Source organism: Octodon degus, unplaced genomic scaffold (genome assembly GCF_000260255.1).
Source record: "Octodon degus isolate 3935 unplaced genomic scaffold, OctDeg1.0 scaffold00295, whole genome shotgun sequence".
Lineage (NCBI taxonomy): Eukaryota > Metazoa > Chordata > Mammalia > Rodentia > Octodontidae > Octodon > Octodon degus.
In genome coordinates this window covers 611,572-635,405 of record NW_004524871.1, presented here as the reverse complement: position 1 = coordinate 635,405, position 23,834 = coordinate 611,572, and the positions used below count along the sequence as shown (strand labels likewise).

The window sequence follows — 23,834 nt, the reverse complement described above, 5'->3', positions numbered from 1 at the left end:
TTTTTTTGTGTGTGTAACCTGGAATTGAACTCTGGCCCTTGCGCTTGCCAGGGAAATGCTTATTCCACTGAACCATCTCCCTGGCCCCCAATACATTTGAATTTATTTTACATTTCCTTTCCTTTCTCCCACCTCTCGCATCTCTTGTTAAAAGTATTTCCTTTTTCGGGGCCAGGGAGATAGCTCAGTGGAATAAGCGCTTCCCTGGCAAGCATAAGGATCTGAGTTCAATCCCTAGTTCCACCAAAAAAGAAAAAAAAAAGTATTTCCTTTTCAAGACCATTACGAATCAACCCTACTCTTTAGAAAACTTGTATCAGTGGATATATGAGAATGCTTATTTTTCTGATTCCTACTCAGCATCTGGTGGTATTTTTAATCTTTGAGAGATGAAAGTAATTTATACGTACATGCATTAAAAAATGTCTGGCAGTCTATAAAACCAAAATGCAGGTAGTAGTTCCTTGGTGATGTTATTACACACTGTGTTGAAATAAGCATTTGAATGTTGATGGGATCTGTACATTATTGAGCCTTGTGTTGTGAATGGCTATAATGGCCTTGATTGTGAAGAGACCAACTTTTGCATGTTCTGCCTGAGCTCCTGCTGTGTGCTCGACACCTACAGATGCTCAGGAAACCAATGTACAAAACATGTTGTACAGAAGCTATTAAAATACTCTCATTTCAAGCTGGGTGTGGTGGCTCAAGCTGTAATTTCCTCACTTGGGAGGTGGAGGCAAGATATGTGGAGCTTGAGGCCAGCCTGGGATCCATATAGCAAGAACTTCCTCTCAGAAACAGAGCCATTTTCAGAGCACATTGTAAGGGAAAAGTGCTGGGGGAGTAGGCAGTGCTGAGGCAGCTTCTGGAGGCTGACGGCAGAGCTCATGCGAGCCAGGACGTGGTAAGTTGGGCCTCAGGACGTAAGCAGGAGGTTTGCGTGCAGGCTGGAGCTGAGTGCACTGCTATCCCAGAGTGGAGCCGCATGTACTTGGAGTGACGTGGGAGCTTCGAAGGGCCTTGTCCATGTGCTGTGGGAACAGACAAGGTGAGGGTGGGACGAAGACACCTCCAGAGCAGCAAGGGAGCTAGAGGTGAAGAGCACCAGGTCCGTTTTGAGTTGCGAGGACCAGAGGAGTGGATGCATTCTGCAGTAGTGGAGGCAGGGAGGAGTGTTTTAGAAGCCACAGCAGAAATCTGTAGCTGGGTGAGGAAGCACACAGCTGTGTCCTGGCTGCTTGAGGGGCTGAGGTGGGAGGAGCCCATTAGCCCAGGATTTGAGACCACTCTGTAGGACTGGTCTTGTGCCACAGTACAAGCAAACAAACAGAAACATGTTTACAGAAGAGACTATCCAGCCCCCTGCTGAGTGAGCGTGAAGGTCAGAGGTGCCCCTTGGAGGTTGCAGGCAGCCCCTGCAGCTCCATGCCATAGGGACAGGCTGTAACGGGAATGATCTGAAAAGGGGAGGCCTACCTAGTTCCAAGAGAGGAAAACATTGCTGGGCAGTGTGCACAGCCTGGAGAGAAAAGCTCAGAGTGGAGGGGACAAAGGGACACCAGCTCTCCTTGAGTTTGCGTTGCTTAATGTGGGAGCATTTGGTGTGATTATGATGTCTCAAACAGGTGCATCTCTAGACGTGCAGGTGAGGAGTGGTGGAGAGCTGGATTTTGCCTGGGTTCTGGTTTGATAGAGGCTGTGCGGGGATGAGGTGGCCACGGAGTCCAGTTGGGGAGGGGCATGCTGATTAGAAGGTTGAGGAGAGTGGGTGTTGTGCTGTGGATAAGGATGTCAGGCTCACAGAGCTGTGACTTTAGAGGAGGTCCTGCTCCAGGAGTAGGTAGCCAAGAGTGACAAGGCTTGGCAGGGCCTACTGTGACAGGCAGCTGTCCAAGCAGTGGCCTCCCAGGGTGCTGAGGCTTCTGTGACTGCACTAGAGAGAAGGAGCTCCAAGGAAGTTCAGTAGCAATAGCTCTGTTGTGTCCAGCATAGCTGGGGAAGAGAGATTGTACCTTTCCTTTTTTTTGCATATGCTGTTGGTTTTTCGGATTCTAGAACATGGGTTACATGTAGGTTGGGGCTGCTGGCTTAAAGGTGGCTTGCTATATTTTTATAGATTGGCTTGCTACCGGTTTTAATGGTCTCCTGGAAATTGTTCTTGTCACTTTGACTTGAAGCTCATGGCTTATTTTGAAAAGTTTTTGTGGACTAGCAGAAATGAGGGAGAGCTGTACTGTAGACTTCAGTAAACTAGAATGTCCCATCTTTCACTGTCTCTACCACCTTTGTTATGATAGGTTGTAACGGCCAGCTGGTCATACTGTGTGCTTTCTTTTCCTAGGGCAAAATGTTCCTTACTTACCCACAAGTGCACTTTAGTGTGCACCTGTGACTTTGCATGTACCATAGTCTCAGTAAAGAGGTAGAGAAACCAGGAAATACATTGTTGTTGGGGCTGCAGTGTCGTCCTCAAGCACAAAGTGAGACTTGGGCAATGCAGAAGGGCTCTTGCCATTTTCTCCGTTCTGATTGGCTTGGAGTCTAGTGTGGGAGTCTGTGTCAGAGCTGCCTTTGGTGCCTAGAGGTGTCTTCCTGACCACCCTCCTCACCTCTGTGAGCTGCTGTGGACCCGGGAGCCTGCAGGAGTAGAAGGGAAAATGTCCTTAGCTTCTGACTGGACCAAGAACTGTTTCTTCTTAGTGTCTATTTTTTTGCTTTTTGAATGATGAAGTATATAACTAGTTAGTAGATATTACAAACTTATCCCAGGCAACCAGTATTTTTTCACTAATGTGTTCTTTAAACCCTCTGTCTAGAAAAAAGAGCAATACCGAAAGTCCACATCTGTCCCATGCTGTTGTGAAGTTGTCATCTCTTCAGGGTGAAGAACCAGGCTCAGAAGAGCAGCCTGCTGACACTGTATCTGCCTGTCTGCCTCTGGCCCCAGCAGGCAGAGCATCAGCTCCAAAGCCAGCACCAGGTCCTCAGCTACTCAGAGTCATTTCTGATCATGTGTTTCAATTTTGTGTTTTCATGTTTTCTTCTGTGGATTGGTATTCATCTTCTGCTGTCATGTAGCTACTCTGCATGTACCTAATACTGTACTCAGGCACTGTGTAGGAAAGGGTCTCTTTGCTGGTCCTCAGCAGGTTCAGCTGACCACGGCTGAGGTCACTTCCTTTGGAATCCGTGTGGCCAGCCAGGTGTCCAGTGTGCAGTGTTTGCAGTGAGCATCCTGTTCTGCCACATCTTCCACTTTCCTCCCACTGATAGGTTTGTGTTCCTCTTGGGTTATTTCTGTTCCTTCAGCTTATTTTTATATAACTCATGAATTATAAATTCTCAAAGAAATTTTTTCTTAAAAGAAAATAAGTTTGGTATTTCAGAAATACTCCAAAGTGAATCATTTGAAAAATTGCTGTTGGGCCAGCCAAATAGCTCAGAGAATTAAAGCGCCTGCAAGCAGGCACAGAGGTTTGATCGATTCCCAGGCCTGCCATGCTTGCCCAGCCCCTGGGGTGCGCTGAGATGACAAGGTGGCATGGTGGCGTGCGCCTGTAATCCCAGCACTCGGGAGGCTGTATACAGGAGAATCACTATGAGTCCAATCTAGTAGTAAGACCCTGAATACCCTGTAGACCCTTCCCTAAAATACAGGAAAGAAAAGAACAAAAAGGAAAAAAAGAAAAATTGCTGTCAAAATTAGATGTGGTACATTGGGGGAAGAGGGATTACAGAAATGTGGGGAAAATTGTGGAGAAAGAATATACACATCTATTCTCTGATTCCTTTTAACTATTTTAAGGGGCCTACCCCTTAGCTCAGTTGTTTAAGTGCCTGCTTAAGTAAAGCAGCCAGGCTCAGAATTCTGTGGTTCAATCCCCAGATCCTCATGCCTTACCAGACCTTTAAGGCATCCTGAGTGGGCCAAACCAAAAAAAAAAAAAAAAAAAAAAAAATCCTTCTGAACCTTTTAACTGTTTCATATTTTCTTTCATTTTTTAAAAATGGAGATTGAAAGCTACGTGCTTTTAACCTATAGCAGTGATAGTGCGTAACTCCAGCCTGCAGTTCAGTGCTCGGAAGACCGTGTGTGGTCATGTTAAGTGATGAGACAAGTGAAATGAATAGACATTTGTATGTTTTAATTCAAAAGATTTAAGTGATATGTGTGTTTCTCTTAATGAAAAATGCCAAATAGATACAAAAGTGTGGATACTTCTACTATATTAGCTCTCTAACTTTTAGTAAAAATGAAGAGGTTAAATTGGACTTTATCAAAATTGAAAACTTTTGCTTCAGAAGGAACCACTGAAAAAGCAAAAGGACAAATTATGGGGAAAATAATTTGCAAATAAAAATTGAAAATTTTTGACTTATATAGCTATAATATATAATTTAGTGTGTAATTTTCCTGTTTTAAGATTACAGACATCATTGCATTCTGATATTTTAAAAACAGATTCTTTTTATTTTTCTAATTTTATTGAGAAACAAATAGCAATGAGACAGTTTCAAAACTGATTAGTAGGACAGTTTCAATAATGAATACATTGCATATTGTTGTCTTCATAGTAGTTATTCATAGTACAAGATGCAGACATGATATCCAAAACACACAGATTCTCTTACATGACCAAAGTGCTGTTAACATATCTGACTGACTCCTTTTTATCATCTAGTGAGGCAGGCTAGGCCGGGGGGCTTGCTGCCCTGGGGTGGAGGAAGGTCACCTGGAGTTAACTGGCTTGCTGCAGTGAGTCTTCCATGTGCTTGGTCTGTCTGCTCCCGTGGGCTGTCACCTGATGTTACCTGCCTTGGGCTTGCTCCCAGCGCCTGGCCCTCCATGTGGACTGGCCTGTCTGCTGTCTTAAGCTCTCGGTGCTCTGCGTTGCTTCCCTGAATCCTTGCAGTCTTCATCAGTGCAAGCATAGGCTTTGTGCCATGTGTGAGACCTCATTCTTGCATTTTCTTTTTTTTTTAAATGTGTTTAGTACAGGGTCTACAGAGTCTCACTGCACAGACCCAACTTGTAGTGATCCTCCTGTTTTCAGCCTCCCAAGTGCTGGGATTACAGATGTGCATCACTGTGCCCAGTTTCAGTCACTGTCTCAGCGTGCCCCTGGGGCTGGCACAACATGTCGGGGATCGAATCCCAGTTGCTGTGCCTGCCTAAGCAGGCGCTTTAGTCTGCTGAGATCTGGCTGGCCCCTCATTCTTGCATTTTTAACAGCTTAATGGGTCAATGATGGCGTCCTATACCATCATCAAAAGTACTTCTGCTGCTCTTTTTCTTTTAATATTCATTTATTTGATTGAGAATAATTGTCAGAGCTCCGACTTGTAGTGACCCTCCTGTCTCAGCCTCCCCAGCACTGGGATTGCAGGCATGTGCCACTATGCCTGGTTTCAGGCCAGCATGGCATGTCCAAGGTTCTGGGGCTAACATGGCATGAGGTACCAGGGATTGAGCTTGGGTTCTTGTGCTTGCCAGGCAGGCACTTAGACCACTGAGTTATCTCCCCAGCCCTGTCCTTAAGTATTATTGGCCATTTAGCTGATAAAATATTTTCTCAGTTTTTGTTTTTGTTAACAGACCCTTCTGTTGACTCTCATGTAAGATCATGGATGAGCAGTCAGGAGTACAAGGTAAATGTTTACCTGTTTGTTACCAGTTCCTGTTAGACACCATGCATTGGTTAATATTAGTTGAAAGTCTTCTGTTTGTCAGTAGTAGAATTACACTAACAGAAAAAGTGGGAGTTTGTTTCAGGTCATGAGAAGGCTGAGGGGCAGTGAAGGGACTTGCTGAGTGCTGTCCTCAAGCGTAAGACTGCATTGAGATCCCACGTCCAAAAACTTAGTGCATGTCTTACAATCTAATGCTCAACCTGGTCTGAATTGTTTTACTCTGTACTTACTACGAATTTAACATAAAATAGACAGTGTTTTCATGTTGGGTGCTAGTGTCCTTGGCGCATCCCTGGGTACTCTGTTGAATGGAGTGTGGCACTCAAGTTCTGAGTGCAGTGCAGATGGAGAGGTCTTTGCCCCTCCTGTAACTGCGCTCTGTAGAGGAGTGAATGTGCCTGCCCTTCATTTCTTTTAGATTATTGTACCCGATGGTCAGAAACGCCCTGAAGACGAGACTCCGCACAGTGACTACAGCCATATTAGCTTACTAGAAAACGAGAAGCTCGCGTCGCTGACAAGCTTGGAAGACTCTTCTGGTACTGTGGTGCACCTCTGCCTTTCCCGGCCACTGCCTCACCCTGCGCTTCGTGTCCCTCCTCTGCCACAGTCACCCCTGTGCACCTTCTGTGCCCATTTTCTTCTGCTGGTTGGCACTAAGAGGGCCACTTCTGACGCGTGAATAAGATTCGAAACATGTGTTTCCACCTGTGAACCCTGTTATCCTCATTCCTGGTTTGACATCCTTAAGGTGCAGAGTAGGCGCCTGAAGGTGCTGTCCCCCAGGAGCAAGGGACTGGTTAGCCTGAGTGATGGCCTTCGGCCAGGCACAGGCAGGAGAGGCAGAGCATGTGGCATGAGTAGTGAGGGGCTGTGCCTGGGAATGTGGGGCTGGTAGGTACTTCTGGCCCAGAGGGTGTCTGTGAACCCCTTGGAGCAGAGACTCAGTGGGGTTGGCATAGGTACGTGAGCGGAAGTCCTGCAGTGGAAGCAGGAGCAACTGCTGCCGCGGCGCTGCCAGGAGCCCACTAGCTATGTATGGCAGACTGTATGGCAGCTTTACAAACCCGCACGAAACCCAGAAGCAGCAGTGCTGGGTTGTTGATGGTGCTTAGGCCAGGCGATGTGCTGAGTGGGATGAAGGCATGGTGATGTTGAGGCCCAGGTCTTTTTTTTTTTTTTTTTTGTGCAGAAGCAGGGATAGAACTCAGGCCCTTGTGCTTGCCAGGGAAGCATTTCACTGAGCCATCTCCCAAGCCCCAGATTTTAAATGGGTTCTATATTCAGCATATGGTTTTGTCAACTTTTAGTGGAACTAGGGATTGAACTCAGGCCCTTGCACTTGCCAGGCAGGCACTTATTCTACTGAGCCATCTCCCTGGCAGAGGCCCAGGTCTTAACTGTCAGCTCAATTTCTGTGCTATCAAGTTACGGAATGTGAATAAGGAAAAGTTTAGGAGAACTTGTTTCAGATCTAGCTTCTTCAGGGTGAATCGCTAAGTCAGGTGTTAGAAGCATTAAGGCTCCCAGTGTTGATTGCAAAACTGACCTCTACAGGCAGCACCCCTCACAGCCCTGCCTCAGATGGAGACTTCTGGCGCTGCCATGCCCTTGCTGAGCTCTGAAAACCACTGCGGTGCAGCTGTCTCCCTTCTCTCTGTCCTCCTTTTCATTTGCGCTAACTACTCATGATACCATTTTCTGCACAGCCTGTCCTCCTCCACTGTTCTGTGGTGCTGCAGGTGAAGTGTGCGAGGGCTGCCTCCACCCCGACCTCTTAGTGAGGTCACATAGCCTGTTAAATGTTCCTGACTGAGTCATGTCTTCATGACAGGGGCAAAAACCATCACTCCATTCATTGACCTATTTTATGTTTTCTTAGCTTACTTAAAGTTATATAGATCAGTTACTACATTATTTATTTATTTGAAACAGTATTTTGCTTTGTAGTGCAGGCTGGACTTGAACTCACCATGCAGCCCAGGTTGGCCTCAAGCTCCCAGCAATCCTGCCTCAGCCTTCTGAGTGCTGGCATTCTAGGTGTGTGCCACCACATGCAGCTGTCATTTCTTTTTGTGAATGAATATTACTCCATTGTCTTGAGAGACTATACTTGGTGTATCCATTTTGCTGGTACTTAGGTTGTTTTACTTTCTGCCTATTGTGAACAGTGTTGCAAAAAACATGTGCGTGTGCGCTTCTTTCTGCTGGGGCTAAATAGCCAGTACCTGTACCTTCAGAAAGGAGGTTTATTTTGGCTCTGGATTCATAAGAGTTCAGTTAGTAGTTGACTGACTCTAGGCAGAAATGGCATGATAGAAAGACCCGGGTGGAGGGAAGCTATTCACGCATGACATGACCAGTTCCTACTTTTTTGTTGTTGTTGTTGGCGGAACCAGGGATTAACTGTGCTTGCCAGCAGTTCCTACTTTAAAGCCTAACTCTTCTTCTAATTTTTCCCCTCATTGATAGATGATGATATTAATGATGAAGAGTTCTATGATGATCATTTGGAGGCTTATTTTGAACAGCTGGCGATTCCAGCAATGATTTATGAAGGCCTAGAAGGACAGGAATCTCTAGAAAAAGATTTTAGGTTACCTGCAAGTGTTCTTAGTCCGGTATGTTCCAATGTTTATATTTATTTTTAGAAATTTGACATTAGAAAATTACTGTTGGTTTTATTGTATTTTAACATTAAATTTTTAGCCTTTGCTTTTAGATTGTTTTTCTTGCTGTACATCTGTATTTTCCTACGTCTTACTTTATCCCCATCTGTAGGAAATGAAAAGGGACAGCACAGTAGACTTTATGACTTTCATCCACATTGGCATTCTTTGCCCCTCTTTAAGTACTTCTTCCCTGGAATCATTTGAAAGGAAGTTGCAAACATTTTATGACATTTTTTTCTGTAAGACAACATTTTTTCTCATAATCACAATTGTTACCTAGCTTAGATATAGTAGTTTAAATGAACTTACAGACCACATTCAAATTTTCCAGTTTTGCCCAAAATATTTTTATTTTTTATGATTCAGAATTCAAAGATTATATTTGCCTATAATGGTCAGGTTTCTATATTCCCTTAATTTGGAATTCTTTTATGGTGTTAAACATTTTATAAAGCTTAGGTTCTTTGATTTGTAGAATGACCCATAATCTAGGTATGTCTGATTACTGTTTTCCCCTGGCAGGATTTGATAAACATTTGGCAAGAATTCAGGTGAAACCCTTCTTTTTTGTGGGTTTGGGATAGATATAGATGGTGCCTGCAGTGCCTTCAGCCTACTGTTGGTGCTTGCAGTGAAGCGGTGTTGGTCAGACGTTTCTGACAGAAGTCCCTGTTCCGTACTGTGTGGGGTTGTCTGGAAGGACCCTCTTCTCTCACGACCATCCTCCCTGAAGCCTGGTGAAATCAAGTCAGCTGCCCCAGGCTGCAGTGCTGATTTTTGTACTCTTCTAAATTCATTTCCTGGCTTCCCTCAGTGAAGCAGACCTGCTTGTGCCCCTTGTTCCCTCTTCAATATGTTTAATTAAATAATTAATTAAATTTGTGTGTTCGGTACAGAGTCTTGTACATGGCGTGGACTTGTAGTGATCCTCCTATGTCAGCCTCTGCACTGCTAAGATTACACACCCGATTTCAGTGGCTGGCTCGGTGGGCCTGGGGTAGAGCTGGCGTGGCATGCAGTCTCAGGATCAAACCTGGGTCTTTTCACTTGCCAGGCAGGTGCTTAGACCCCTCAGCTATCTCACCAGCCCAATACGTTTAATTTTAATTGAAAAGATTAGTATAACAGTAAAAGATATTCTCTCAACAGGCAAATGAAAACAGCAGCGAAAGCTTTCCATCCAAAAATGAGAGCAGTCTGACTTCCCAAGGCTCATGCTCTTTAGGGAGTTCTGAAGTAATTCACAGAGAGGCTGGAGAAGGTCATGTTTGTTTGTCTGGAACCAGTAAGTGTACATGTGTGCTTCCTTTGTTCATACATTGTATGTTTGCCTTTCATTTGCTCTTACCAATGAGATTGTTTGCCTTATTTTAATGTAGATTCTAAGCAAATTGCTATTAGAAATTCTGCAGTATGTACCTCTTCGATTCAGCGTTAGGAGTGGTTGTATTCTGTGAAGACATTTGGGAATTAGGAACTCATTTTCTGCATGGAAGCAGTTCACTGTATTTATTCCCTTTAGCTGGTACTTCTTTTTTCATTTGCAGGGTTGGGGAGAGAGCTCAGTGGTCTAAGCACCTGCCAGGCAAGTGCAGGTTCCTAAGTTCACTCCTGGTTCTGCAGGCTGTGCAGGTCCCGGAGCGCTTTGTCAGCCCCAAAAACCATGTGTGGTGGCTCACGCCTGTAATCCCAACACTGAGAAGGCTTAGACAGGAAGATCGCTATGAGTCTCAACTGTGTATCCAACAGCTCTTTTTTTGTGTGTTTGTTTTGGTGGTACTGGGAGTCAAACTTGGGACCTTGTGCTTGCCAGGCAGGTGCTTATGCTACTGAGCTATATCCCCAGCCCTGAGACCCTGAATCCAAAGAAAAAAAACTTCACTTAACAATGTCCTAAATTTGTCTTAGGAATGTTAAGTATTAGGTTCACATAAAATGATAGGATTGGCAAAAAGCAGTTATAACTTTATGCAAACTGTTATATTGTTCCATTAACTTTTTCTGTTTTTCAGGTCATTTTGTAGGTCCTAGAGATGAGAAGGATGTGTTTCCATTTTCCACAAATACTTGGAATGTTGAAAAGGGAAGAGCAGATTATACTGAAGTAAGTCTAGATTTGTTTCCTTTAAATTTCCTATGAAAAGTTTTGTGGGCCAGCCAAATAGCTCAGCAGATTGAAGTGTCTGCAAGCAGGCGCAGGGTCCAGGGGTTCAATCCCCAGGCCTGCTGTGCTGGCCCTGCCCCCAGGGCGTGCTGAGAGAGCAATTGGGACTGGGAAGTTGAGACTGGGCGTGGTGGTGCTTGCCTGTAATTCCAGCTCTTGGGAGGCTGTAAACAGGCGAACCACTATGAGTCAGATCTAATAGTGAGACCCTGAATACCCTGTAGATCCTTCCTTAAAATTCCAAAAAAAAAAAAAAGTTTTGTGTTTCTATGTATCCATTTAAAAAAAAAACAAAATTATTGTTGATTCCTGAAAAAACATAAAAAATGTAACAGTACTGATAGTGTTTGTGTTTATATGTAAATGTTTCTATAATTGTATTAAATGTATATGAAAATACATAAAAAATATATATGCATAATTGCTCATGTTTTCCTTAAACATTTAGTGGATTGAATTTAGATTATTCATTTAGAAAGTCTTTTAGCCGAATGTGCAGTCATTAAATAAAAAGAGAAACTAGTCTTTTACTGTGCTCAAATATATTTGCCATTATTTTTGCTGCTTCTGCTAATGACACCCCATTTCTTGTAGGCTTGGACTGTAGTGGTCCTGTCTGACTCTGACTGACTTGGCCTCTCCTTAGCAAGGCTGTGTGCCAAGGATTGTAGGCTGCGTTCTGCTCTGTGGAGAGGAAGTGTGTGGCTCCTCTGGGCAGCGAGGCGGTCCTTTCAGTTTCAGTGTTAACTACACCTGTGATTTTCCCTCTTCAGAACAGTGTCACGGTTTACAGTGCTTGGATTAGGACTTGGCTGCATCTTCTTGGGGAGCACAATTGAGTCGTTGATGTGTCTTAGTGAAGATGTTCACTGTTAAGGAATGTGAAGCTATTGTGTTTTGACCTATACTTTTATACTTAAAACTTTATTTTGTATAACAGTGTTGGCAGATCACACCCAGCCAATAAATAATGATACTTAGGTTTGAACGTGTCTTTTTCACTGCAACGCCGACGTACTTTCGCTTACATGGAGCATCCTCCTCTTAGCATTTTGACTTTAGAAGCCGCTCATCAGGCTGTTGTGTGTTGCGTGTCTCCTTGTAGTAGTGAGGACTGCGGTCAGAGTGTGTGTTTGTGCTCCAGACCATGAAGGCACTGAATGTCTCAGACCAGCGCCACAGGGAGCTGTGTGTCTTCCCAGCAAGTGTTCTTTTAGAGAAGAATCACGAGGGGCCTTTGAGACAGGGCTGGAGAGCATGGTGTTGGGCGTTGGGCTAACCTGCTGCCTGACAAAGTTGGTATTGGCTCCTCAAGAGCGTTAATACTGTCTGGCATTTTACTCCTATTAAGAGATGTGATGATGTGTCTTCCCTGGCCTTCATTGTTTGCTGTTTTACGAAGCTGATAGTCACACTGATGGGCTTAAACAGTCTGATACTTTATTGGTAACCATACAAGTTAAATGTACCCTTCTGTCATCTCATAATATAGCAGCCAAAGAGCAACTGCCTTGTCTCTTAAATCTGTGGATGTGTGTGTTTGCTGTGAGCCCATTTTACAGTTAGATTTTGGTAAATTGTGCAATATTGGTTCACATGTAGTCTAAAACATAGTAAAATACTGGATGGTCTCTTTCATGTCATAAATGCTTTATGTCAAATGCCTAATTTTCCCCATAAGTGTTAAAATAAGTTACAACAAAACTTCCTTATTCTCTTTTATTGATTTTTTAAAAAGGAAAATACAGGAGAGGATGTTGTGATGCAGAGCCCCCAAGTTACTAGTGAAAAACTTCATCCTGTGCACTTTCATGACACTGGCAGAGGTGGTTCCGACCCAGCTGATTCTGTGGCGCAGGGGGCAGGACCTCCTCATTTGGTGTCAGATTCCAAAACTGCTTTGTTTGAGGATGGATGCTTAAATGTCAAGACGTCTGCAGTGCCTGACCAGCAAAGTGTGGTCACAGTGTCTCTGAAGCGTGCTTGTGACAGTAGAATTAATTCCCCTGATGACCGTTGGGCACCAGCCTGTGAAGGGAGAACGTATCAATGTTCCGAGTCCATGGAGCAGAGTGAAGACCGTAAGGAAACTATTTCATCTTTTCAGATAGGATTTAGGAAAGATCTTAAGTTGCTTATCTATTTCAAATACTTAGGGTTCTGCAGAGAACACATCAAGTCTTTCATGCTGTAGTATTTAAATGAATTATAGACTGTAAAGATTTCTACATATTTTAGTACTGGAGAAGTGTTGCTCTGCAGTAACACTCTCGGACAGAGACCTAGTGAGAGTTTGGGTTGCCTTGTCCCTATCCTTTCAGGGTCCTAGTGTCTTGGTTGCCCTTTCACTGCTGGGATAAGATAGGCAAGACCCACAAATCAAAGGAGGAAAGGTTTATTTTAGCTCATGGTTTGTAGAGATCGGCAGCAAGGCAGGGTGGCGTGGCAGAAGGGCACTGCGCAGGAGGGACAGTCCATAGCAGGACAGGCAGGGAGCTAGCAGCATGCTTCCCTTTTATCCCAGCCTGTGGGTTGGTGCCGCCCACACAGGTGGGCCTTCCTTTATCTATACCCATAACTATTCTAAAGCAGTCAGTTCTGGTTTAGCTCCCACATAACCTTAATCCATATTCACACACTCTAGATCCAGACACCTGAGGAAAGCTGCACTTTGGAGCCATGATACCGTAGCTTTTTTTTTTCCCTCCCTCTTCAGTGTGGACTTGTAGTAAGGCTGCCTCACTGCTGTCAGTGAGCTGCTTTTCTTTTGGGGACATGGATTTTCCTTTTTCTATGTAGTTTTGATCAGACTTTAGTAATGTTGATAGTTAAAGTCAACTAAAGAAAGTCAGTTGAGAACACTTTATCATTTTAGTCTTTACACGTATCATTGGATGTTTTTGGAATTTATATTTTAGAAACGAACCTCCCACAGAATGTGGTTTATCAGAATGAAGAAGGCAGGTGGGTCACTGACCTTGCCTATTACACATCTTTTAATAACGAACACGATTTAAATGTGTCCCTAAATGAGATGAATGAAGACTTCAGATCTGGGTGTAAGTATATAGGTAGCCCCTTGTTGTACCATGTTGTTGTTTCTGCTGATGTTGAGATTAATCTGTGTGTGCTGGTCAGCTGCTTTTCATCCCTTCTTGGACACAGTTGTCTCCTAGAAGCACTTTGCTAGTTTTTATGGGAACCAAGGCTAGTGCCAGTCACTCTCACTCATTTCCTTAACAGGGGGCTGGCCAGATAGCGCAAACAGGCTGCCTGTTTAGGCTGGCCTGTTTAGGGACTGGGGTTTGATCCCTCCAGTGTGCTGTGCCAGCCCTTCCCCTTGGGCAGGCTGAGACAGTGAGCACCTGTAGTCCCAGCACTTGGGAGGCTGGAAACAGGAGGGTCACTACGAGTCGGATCTGTGTAGTGAGACCCTGTAGACCCTGTGCTAAATACATTAAAAACAAAACAAAGCAAAACAAAAAACACTGAACCAGACCAGCACTCACCCTTCTCAGTAGGACCTATGGTACTACAAAGTTAGAGAGGACTTTAGGCTTCAGTTAGTTTCTCTTAATATGCTCTCCTGAGCAAAAGAAATGTTTGGTAAAGGAGCAATTATAAAAGCTAAGAAATGTGGAAATGATGGAAGAAAGATGACAGGCCCAGGAGCAAGGGGAGATCAGCTCCCAGATCAGACTTGAGGCGTGGTTTGCGAGTCTACCTTGCTTTGTGAGTCTTTGACAGTGAAGATCACTTGAATGAAAACTTAAAAGTAAGTATCTAATGAAAGTCCAGGCCGACCAAATAGCTCAGCGGATTAAAGCGCAGGAGCCAGGGGTTTGATTCCTGGGCATGCTGTTCTGGCTCTGCCCCTGGGGCACATACCTGTAATCCCCACTCTTGGGAGGCTGTAAACAGGGAATCACTATAACTCAGATCTAGTAGTGAGACCCTGAAAACTCTGTAGACCCTTCCCTAAAAAAAAAAAGACCAAAGTAGGACAGTGAGGATTTGGTGGCCAGATTTCAGGCGAGGGTAGAAGGTAAGAGTGAGGTTGTAGTTAGACTTACTTGGGAAAATGGCGTTGCCATTTACTGAGATGGGAAAGATCAGAGCGAATTATAGATTTGGGGTGACGGTTTGAGGTGGAGGTATTCAGTGGTTGAAATAGCTATCAGAATTTTGAAGGTAAGGTGCACTGAAAACATACGTGTTCAGTAGTGTCTTCATGTCAAAGGATTATGAAGGTCTGAGCTGAACAGTGATTCTTGGCTCTATCACTCCAAATCGTAAGTCCTGTGGTTCCCTGGGTGTGGCAGGAGAGTAAAGCGACACTGTTGTCTCGGAAGTCAACATAGCGCTACCTTGGCAAGTTGAGCCTCATGAGTATCCTATTCATGGCCCAGGGATTCCATGCATGAGTGCTTACCTGGCAAACAAGGCTTTGTATTTTACACACACACACACACTGTTCATTGTAGCACTCTTTGTTTTATCCCCAAGCTGGAAATCTCCCGTATTCCCATCAGCAGGTGACTCAGGCATAGAATGACAGATGTTCAGCTCTTTCAGCATGAGGATGCAATTGCTTGGTTGTGTTGACTGAAGTAGTGTACAGTAGGAGTACGTAGCACAGGCTTCTGTCGGTGTACAGGTTTGCACACAACGCCTGTGGAGTAAGACTGAGAATGCTCAGACAAGCGTGTGAACCTGTGTTAACGCTGGCTGTGTTAACATTTGTGGATCTGGGGGGTTGGCTGTGCAGGTTCAGGCTTCAGTCTGATGGCGCCAGATGTGTGTTTTTGGGTGAGCACCTGTACTCAAATGTGCTGCATTCTTAAAAGCCAGCAGTAAACTGGGTGTGATAGTGTACACCTGTAATCCCAGCACCCTGGGAGGTGGCGGCAGGATGATTATAAGTCCAAGCCTCACCTTACCAGCTCAGTGTCCTAGTGGGCCCTTGTCTTTGGAAATAAAAAAATATAGGGCTGGGGATATAGCCCACTGTAAAGGCCCAAAATGCACTTCCCGATATTATTTAAAAAAAGCTGAAGATAATTGAAATCTTTCCTCTTTTGGCAGGAGTCTGCAGGGAGTGGGTGGGGTTGTCACTGTGTTGTCCAGGCTGGCCTTCAACCCCTTGGGTCAAGCCATCCATCCAGCTCACCCTCCTGAGGAGCTAGGGCTGCAGGAGTGTGCCATCATGTCTGACTTAACTAGGATTTTCTAACTACAAAAGTCCCTTTAACAAATAAGTATAAAAATCAGCCACAGTGGAGTACTTATGAGCCAGTCTGACAGCCAGAGACTTAGATATTTAATACAGATGTGTAGTTCTCATCAGTTCATGTTTTCAGGTCATGTTAGAGCTTGTGCTTCATTTTCCTGAATAGCTAAGTTTTGTGCAACAGCATAATGTAACTTTTTTTTTTAGCTGAAGTATTGGATTTGTTTGCAAAAGACGAAGAAGAATTTAACAAAGAGCATCTATTTATGCAGGTTTGTAATTATTTAATTTAACCAAAGTCTGAATATTTTTTTATTAATTTCAACATAGGCAAAATGCATGTTTCCCTCTGAACAGCTAGTTTATAGTGATTTCTTATTTCTCACATTACAACTGTGGCTTTCCTTTGTAAAATATCAGTTGAGCAGTACTGCTGTACCTAATGTATCTCTTGGCTGGTGCTGTAGCTCAGGTGTAGTGCTTGCCTAGCATGAAAGAGGCCCTTAGTTTCATCCAAGAACTTCAAAAATTAAGTGAAATGACATAAATCAATGTTTCTCATTTTATCTGTTTCTTTCCTTTGGGTATTTCAATAGTTTTTAAATTTTACTTTAAAACAAGCTGACCCTATTTGTTTTTAGATAAGATGTGTGCTTTCTAAAGGTCCTTTGTAACAGTAATGGGTTAAGTACTGTAGTGTGTTAAGACAGTGCATAGTATAAAAGCCAGGTACTCAAATACAAATTATTATTCTGTAGCTTTGTAGCTATTTACATAAAAAATTGTCCAAATATTTTTTAAAATTTATTTATTTATTTTTATTTTAATTTAATTTTATTTTTTTGGAGGAACCAGGGATTAAACTCAGGCCCTTGCGCTTGCCCAGGAAGCGCTTATTCCACTGAGCCATATCCCCGGCCCCACTGTCCAAATATTTTGCCCATTGTTTTAAAAACTAATTATCAGGTTTTAATTTTGTGTGTGAAAATTAAAATTTCCCATGTTAGAAGAGCAGAAACAATGTTTGCTGGATGGAGGAAAAGAAAGCAGTAATGGCTCTCTGTCTTTCTAGGAAGAAAACATAGATGCTCAGAGCACTTCAGCTGCCCTGGGGGATATGTCTTGGGCAGCTACCATTAATTACAGTTTGTTAAGGAAATCACCGAGCACGTTGGATCTGGACAAAGATGAGGCCAGTTATCTTCGGCTGTCCTTAGGAGAATTCTTTGCTCGCAGGTCTGAAGCTCTTGGTTGCCTTGGTGGTGATAGCAGTGTGAAAAGAGTGAGTATGAGATGTGATAGAGGTGATTAAAACTACTGATGTCTTCTTGGTCATCCTGTGTCTAACAAAAAGCCTGTGGCTGGCTAAGTTTTAAAGAAGAGTCCCAAGAACTTCTTGGCTCACAGTCCCCAAGGCAAAGTCCAGGATGGAGAAGCCATGTTTGGTCAGTGTCAGGTGGGGGCTAGAGCTGCGGTAGAACAGCCAGGCATGAAAGGGAGGAGGCTCAGTTGCTTTATGACAACACCCTCTCCATAACTGACCCACTCCTGCGTGATAGAATAAATCCCCTCATGATCCCCAAAGCTCTGGAAGCCCCCGCGCCTCTCAGCACTGTTACGTGGAACACCAGGCCCCAGTGTGACCTGGGGAGAGGGCTTCCAGTGAGCACTGTTGGCACTTGGGAGAAGCCTCACCGCTGTGATGCTATCCCTGCTCATCAGGAGCTTTTTGTTGGGGGTTAGGACAGCACAGCTGAGTAGTCAGTAGCTGTGAGGCAGAGGCAGTAAGGAGCAGAGTAGAATTGTGCTTAATAGCTCAGGCCCTTGGTTTTGTTCTCTAGTAGTAGGGACTGACCCCAAGTCCTCTTGAATGCTGGGCAAGGAATTCAAGTCTTGCCACTGGCCTGTACCCTCCAGTCCTTTTTATTTTATTTTGAGTTTCCCAGGCCAGCCCTGAATTTGCAAACTACTCAGCCGAAAGCTGAGACTTATGTTTCTGTTCTTTTGTACCACTGGAGATTGAAGCCCTATTTTTTTTTTTTTTTTTTTTTCGGAACTGGGGATTGAACTCAGGTCCTTGCGCTACCAGTAAAGTGCTTATTCTACTGAGCCATCTCCCTGGCCCCTGAAGCCCTATTTTAGAAGGAGTGGTTTGTTTTTTGTTTTGTTTTTTTGGCTACTTCATGCTGCCTTAGGGGCAGGTTTGGTGCTGGGAATCAAACCAAGGTCCTATGCATGTGGCTGCATTTGGCCAAACAGAGCTTTAAACAATTGAGCTATCCGGGAAAGCCTCTGAAGCCCTATTTTAAAATTACCTTTTGAAACAGGGTCTCTCCAAGTTGGCCCAGTTGGGTTTGAGCTTAAAGTGCTCTTTTCTCAGCCTCCTGAGTAGCTGGGATTGTGAGTACGTTCTTCTAGGAAAGTGCAGGCTTTGTGTGAGTTCAACCTGACTCTAGTACCAGCTCTGCCTTTTAATACGACATTGAAGAATTGAAGTCTTGTCTGCCTTAATGTTCTCTTTCTAAAGTGAAAGGCTATGTACCAAGGCAGGTTTGGTGAACCTGTGGGTTGTGTGCCACAATGGGCTGTTTGTCCCATTGAAAGCTCCAAGAAGTTAGCCATAGTGTTATAGGGCATCATAAAGATTCAAATGTGATGGTGCTTGTAAAACATTTAGTGCCAACATGGAATGTTTCTGTATCATGTAGTTAGTGGTACTGGATGTAGAACCTAGGCCTTGCATACTAGGTGGGTGCTCTGTCACCGAGGCCCAGTGCTGAGGAGAGTGGCACTGCTGTGGTAGGGGTTGGTCAGGTGGGCTGGTAGGGTCAGACACCTGGGCATGAGGGGAGTGGGATGTGCGGGCTTCCTGTAGGAGCTGGGTGAGCCTTCAGTGACCGGGCAGGAAGGTGCTGCTCCCATGAGCCTCCAGGTATAGCCCAGTTCTGCCAGCTCCATCTGCCTGGGTGGGAAGGGGTGCAGAGGAAGAAGGGGCAGAGACTTTGAAAGGAGGACAGGGGTGTGGAGGCTGAGTTGGCCGATGTGCATACACAGGACTTGGCCTACTGGTAATTACTGATTAGAGAGTCAGTGTCTCTGGAGAGTGTTTGTCAAGTATAGATTTCATAGAATATAGCTGTAGATGCAGTATTAGGAGTTGCTAGTTATTAGTTGATTAACAGAACCTTTCTAACTGCTGTGTTCCTGTCTTCTCTGTGCAGTGAATTAAGAAATGGAGGCTGGGGAGATAGCTCAGCTGTCTAAGGGCCTTTTTGGCAAGTGCAAGGACCCAGGTTCCATCCTCTGTACTGCATGCTGTGCTGGCCCTGGAACCCCGGGTGCACCTTGTAGGTCACTAAAACTGTGTGTGGTGGTGCCTGCCTGTAATCCCAGTGCTGAGGAGGCTGAGGCAAGAGGATCACTGAGTCTGAGCTGTGTTGTAAGACCCTGTGCCTAATAAATAAATAAATAAATAAATAAATAAATAAATAAATGGCTTTTTTAGAAAAAGAAATGGAAACAAATACCTTAGAGGCAAATTTTTCTGTTTGGATGGATTGGGATTTTTAAGATTTGAGATAAATTGAGGGGCCGAGGAGATGGCCCAGTAGAAGAAGGGCTTGCCTGGCAAGCACAAGGGCCTGAGTTCAATCCCTGGTTCTGCCAAGAAAAAAAAAAAAAATGAAGAGTAATTGAGTTACTTCTTAAACAGATGGCTAAAGGACTGGGGCTAGGCACAGCGCACACCTCTGTATTCCAGCCTCCGCAGACTGAGGCAGAAGCGTCACTGCAGTTTCAAGGCCAGCCTGGGCTGCACCGTGAGCGGAAGGCCAGCCTGAGCTGTGTAGTACGACCCCTTCCTCCCTGAAAGAGAAAGCATTAGGTTCTAGAAATCTAGACCTTTTACCCAGGATTTCTGCATGCATGCAAGTTACTGGATCAAGGGAGGAAATTGCCAAGTGAAGCTAAAATATTAAGTTCACTTAAGCACTTCGTACTTGAGACCAAGACTGAAAGTCGCGTAAGAAACACGCGGGAATTACCTGTGCTCTCACAAAGTCTCTAGCGTGACCCTTTCTGAAACTCAGGCAAGTTCTAGGCACACACAATCTGAGCATGTGTGTGAAAGAATATTTAGTCTCCAAAAGAAGACATCTTTACACTGTAAGTCTCAGGTAATAGGAATGTTTTCTTTTTTCTCATTGGCCTTTCACTGATGACTACAACTCACAGCAGGTGCTGATTAACAATTGTCGAATGAATAAATTTTTGTTTTTGCTCTTTTAATTTGGATTTCTTAGTAAAGGTAACTTACTTGCCAATGTTAATTTTAGTAGTGAAAAGACAACTAGCATTAAAGAACATCTTTTTTGTTTATGTGTTTACAGATGTTTTTGTTTGTTTTTCCACAGAAGTGGGGGTTGAACTCAGGCCCTTGTGCTTGCCAGGCAGGTGCTTATCCTACTGAGCCATCTCCCGGGCCCGTTTTTTATGTTTGGTACAGGGTCTCGCTGTGCAGCTCAGACTCCCAGTGATCTTCCTGTGTCAGCCTCCCCAGCACTGGGTTTACAGGCGTGCGTCACCACACTCTTTTTGGTGGTTGGCTCAGCAAGCCCAGGGGCAAGGTAGACACAGCATGTGGAGCCAGGGATTGAGCCGCAGGCCCTGCACTTGACCTTTTACGATTTATCTCTATTGGGTTATGTGGGAAGGACTTTTGTTGAAGTCATTTAGCGTTGGTAGCAGTATTAGCTAAAATCATGTGGAATATTGAAAACAGCTGAAAGTTAAAGAAATAATTCATGTTTAATTATTTTGTAGCCATCATTTGGTTATTTTATTAGATCACCTGAAACGAGTGAACCTGTTGCTTTAATAAGAAAATCTGATTTGTCAAGAAGTAACTTGGAAGAAGAAATGAGTCCTCTTAACTCTAATCTGTCTTCAGGTAATGGAGTGAATGTATTGAGTGAAAGATTTTAATAAGTTTTTTTTTTTTAAATTATTTATTTTTATTTATTACATTTATTTATTGTGTGTGTGTGGCCAGCTCAGCCCACCAGGGGGCGGGGCTGGCTGGCATGTGGTGCTGGGGGATCGAACCGCGGTCCCTGTGCTTTGCCAAGCTTGTTTCAAGTAGGTGCTTTAGACCACTGAGCCATCTCTCCAGCCCAGAGTGAAAGATTTTAGAGACCCTTTTTTTAACTTGTAACTTGGTCATTATGCACTCTTGTTCTTTATGAGTGAAATGTATGTACTATGCAATTTTTCAATACTGCTTAGATTTTCATATTCTTTACAGATTTCTTTCTTTTTTTTTTTCTGTATTTGGGACAGAGTCTACAGGGTCTCATTGTGTAGATGGGACTCATAGTAACTCTCCTGTTTTCAGCTTCCCAAGTGCTGGGATTACGGGCGGGTGCACGCCACCCCCCCCCCCCCAGTCTCAGTCACCCTCTCAGTGTGCCCCAGGGGCCAGGGCGGGCCAGCTCTGCATGCCAGGGATCGAATCCCGGCTGCCGGCGGCTGCTGCGCTTGGCCTAAGCGGGCGCTTTAGTCTGCTGAGCTATCAGGCTGGCCCTTACATTTCTTTTCATTCTAAAGTAGAAACAAGTGTAGTCATTATCTAACTCAAGTGCTTTTGTAAAAAATGAAACTAATGAGATAATTTCAAATGTCTATTAAGGTTCTGAGTTAATGAATAATAGATGTTATATTTATTATTCGGACTTAAAGATATGTTTTAGAATTTAGGTTATGTTAGTCCAAATATGACCTATGTATTAAAAGTATTTTTTGTGAGGCTGAGGTAGGAGGATTGCCATGAATTTAGAGCCAACCTGAGCTACACAGTGAGTTCAAGCCTGGCCTGAACTATTCTCTCAAGAAACCTATCTCAGAAAAAAAAGCGAGTACTTTAAATCAGATTTCCTTGGCCAACTTTTAGGGACTGAGCAGATACTTTGCTAGCACTGTCTCTTTGGCTGAGTGTCCTTGGAAGCCTTGTCCATGTATGGCGGGCACACTGCTTTCCTTACAGATACTGTGTTTCTTTGAAGGGCTGGGTCCAGGGGACGGGTTCTCTGTCACTGGGAGGAAGTGCTCACTGTCAGCCGAATGTGAAAACTGTGAGTGAACGTGTGTGAGGGTTGGCAAGGGAGAGATTGTGACTCACATCATTTCTCAGGCATGTCCTTTGTCCAGGACAGTTGACGCCCAGGGTGGGAAGGTGCTGCCCCCAGTCGCTGCTAAGTGGAGCACTGTTTCTTCCGCAGGAGGTTTGAATGAGCAGTCCCAGTCCCAGCAGAGTGGAGGATCCGTTACCCTGCAGTGGGGAGCCCTGGAGAGTACTTCAGACGCAACACTGACAGCCACCAAGGGAACGACTGAGGTAGCTTTGCCTTCCGGAGCTGAGCTCGGGTTTCCTGTGATATTTGTTGGATCAGAGGAGATGAGATTGCCTGTGTGAACACATGCTACTTCACATATGTTTTACTTTCCTGGCTTCATTTTTGTTGTTTTTGCAGTGCTGAGATTGAACCTGGGGCCTCTTACGTGTGAGGCAGGTGCTCTCCCACTGGGCTGCATGCACAGCCTTCTGTTTTGCTACAGTGTCTTTTTTTTTTCAGTACTGGGATTGAGCCCAGGGTCTTTGTCCTGAGCTACCTCCTGAGCCCTTTTTTAGTTGTTGTTTTGAGACAGGGTCTAACTAAGCTGTTAAGTTACCCAGACAGAGCTACAACTTAAAAATCTGCCTCAGCCTTCCAGGCTCCTGGGAATACAGGCATTTGCCACCATGTCTGGCTTTACATGTCTTTTAAGTTAAAAAATGTTTTTCCATCAATTTATAATATACATAAAAATTTTATAAAGTAATTTTACAGTCAAGTGGATTATCACAACTTCTACTTTGTGTAGATTTACTTTGCTGTTTTTCCAACCTCTTAAGGTGAAGGCCTGGCTTACTGACTCTTCTGCCTTGCTTTACTAGTAATAAATAGCATCTAACTGTGTATTTCCCTGAAAGCAGCAGAGTTTTTGTCGCATCTCATAGTTTTCCTTTCATGTCACATCTGCTGCGGTGAGCTATACTTGCCTGTTAGCTGTTGAGGCTCTGTCTGTAAACCTGTCAGAGCTACGCTTTAGGGCCATGCAAATTTACATTGTTTTCAGGTGATTCAGGCCTTTCCCTGCCTGCTATGCCTGTCCTTCTGTCTCTACTACTGTAGTACTTTTTGCCTAAATCTAACATAGTTAACAGCAGATTTGTGTTTAAGATAGCAGGCTGCATTTTTCCCATTATTTTACTTCTTCTTTTTTTTTTTTTTTTTTTGGCGGAACCGGGGATTGAACTCAAGCCTGTACACTTGCCAGGGAAGTGCTTATTCCACTGAGCCAGCTCCCCGGCCCCCCCTCCCCATTATTTTACTTTTACTTTTTCTCTATCTTTATATTTTAGATACTTCTCTTTGAAGGACATAGAGGTAGATTTTGTTTTTCAACAATTCTCACAGTTTGTCTTTCCAGTTTTCTTTAACAGAATTACCGGTACATGAGAATTTGAATATACCCAAATTGATGTTTATTTCACCTAAACTTTCTTTTTCTTTTGACATTCTTTTGAATTATTTTCTGTTATTCAATTTTTCTTGTAATAAGAAAACAAATGTTATACATACTTTTTTCATGTTGGTGTAGTGATTACCCAAAAATTTTAACGTGTCTTCTTTGGTTTATTAATGTTTGTCAAACTTGGGGGGGGGGGTTTGGTCAATTTTTAAACACCTCTTATTGGACATTACCAAGGTCAGAATATTTAGGGTATTCCACTTTAGACTTAAAAACTATGATAATTTGCGTCTTTTTTTTTTTTTTTTTTAACCCTGTGAGTCAGTATAATGGTAATTACCATCACCTATTACCTACAACCAATATGACCTCCTAGCTGACATTAATCTTACTTTTTAATTAATTATTTTTATTTTTATGTATTTTGTGCATGGTCTCACTGCCCAGCTCAGACTCATAGTGATCCTACTGTTTTCAAGCCTCCCAGTGCTGGGGTTACAGGTGT

At 43.8% G+C, this 23,834-nt stretch overlaps 1 protein-coding gene across 1 annotated transcript in view; it reads left to right on the top strand.

Moving 5' to 3' along the window:
* The window catches only part of Cep192 (centrosomal protein 192), a 78,281-nt gene that overhangs the window by 12,643 nt on the left and 41,804 nt on the right, over positions 1 to 23,834 (top strand). Inside the window, exons 4-15 of the mRNA XM_023707485.1 lie at positions 2,820 to 2,983; positions 5,600 to 5,652; positions 6,113 to 6,233; positions 8,167 to 8,315; positions 9,516 to 9,651; positions 10,379 to 10,470; positions 12,269 to 12,611; positions 13,449 to 13,589; positions 15,968 to 16,032; positions 16,833 to 17,042; positions 20,582 to 20,708; positions 22,036 to 22,151. Of these exons, the coding sequence (XP_023563253.1) occupies positions 2,820 to 2,983; positions 5,600 to 5,652; positions 6,113 to 6,233; positions 8,167 to 8,315; positions 9,516 to 9,651; positions 10,379 to 10,470; positions 12,269 to 12,611; positions 13,449 to 13,589; positions 15,968 to 16,032; positions 16,833 to 17,042; positions 20,582 to 20,708; positions 22,036 to 22,151 (1,717 nt within the window). The remainder of the gene's footprint in view (positions 1 to 2,819; positions 2,984 to 5,599; positions 5,653 to 6,112; positions 6,234 to 8,166; positions 8,316 to 9,515; positions 9,652 to 10,378; positions 10,471 to 12,268; positions 12,612 to 13,448; positions 13,590 to 15,967; positions 16,033 to 16,832; positions 17,043 to 20,581; positions 20,709 to 22,035; positions 22,152 to 23,834) is intronic.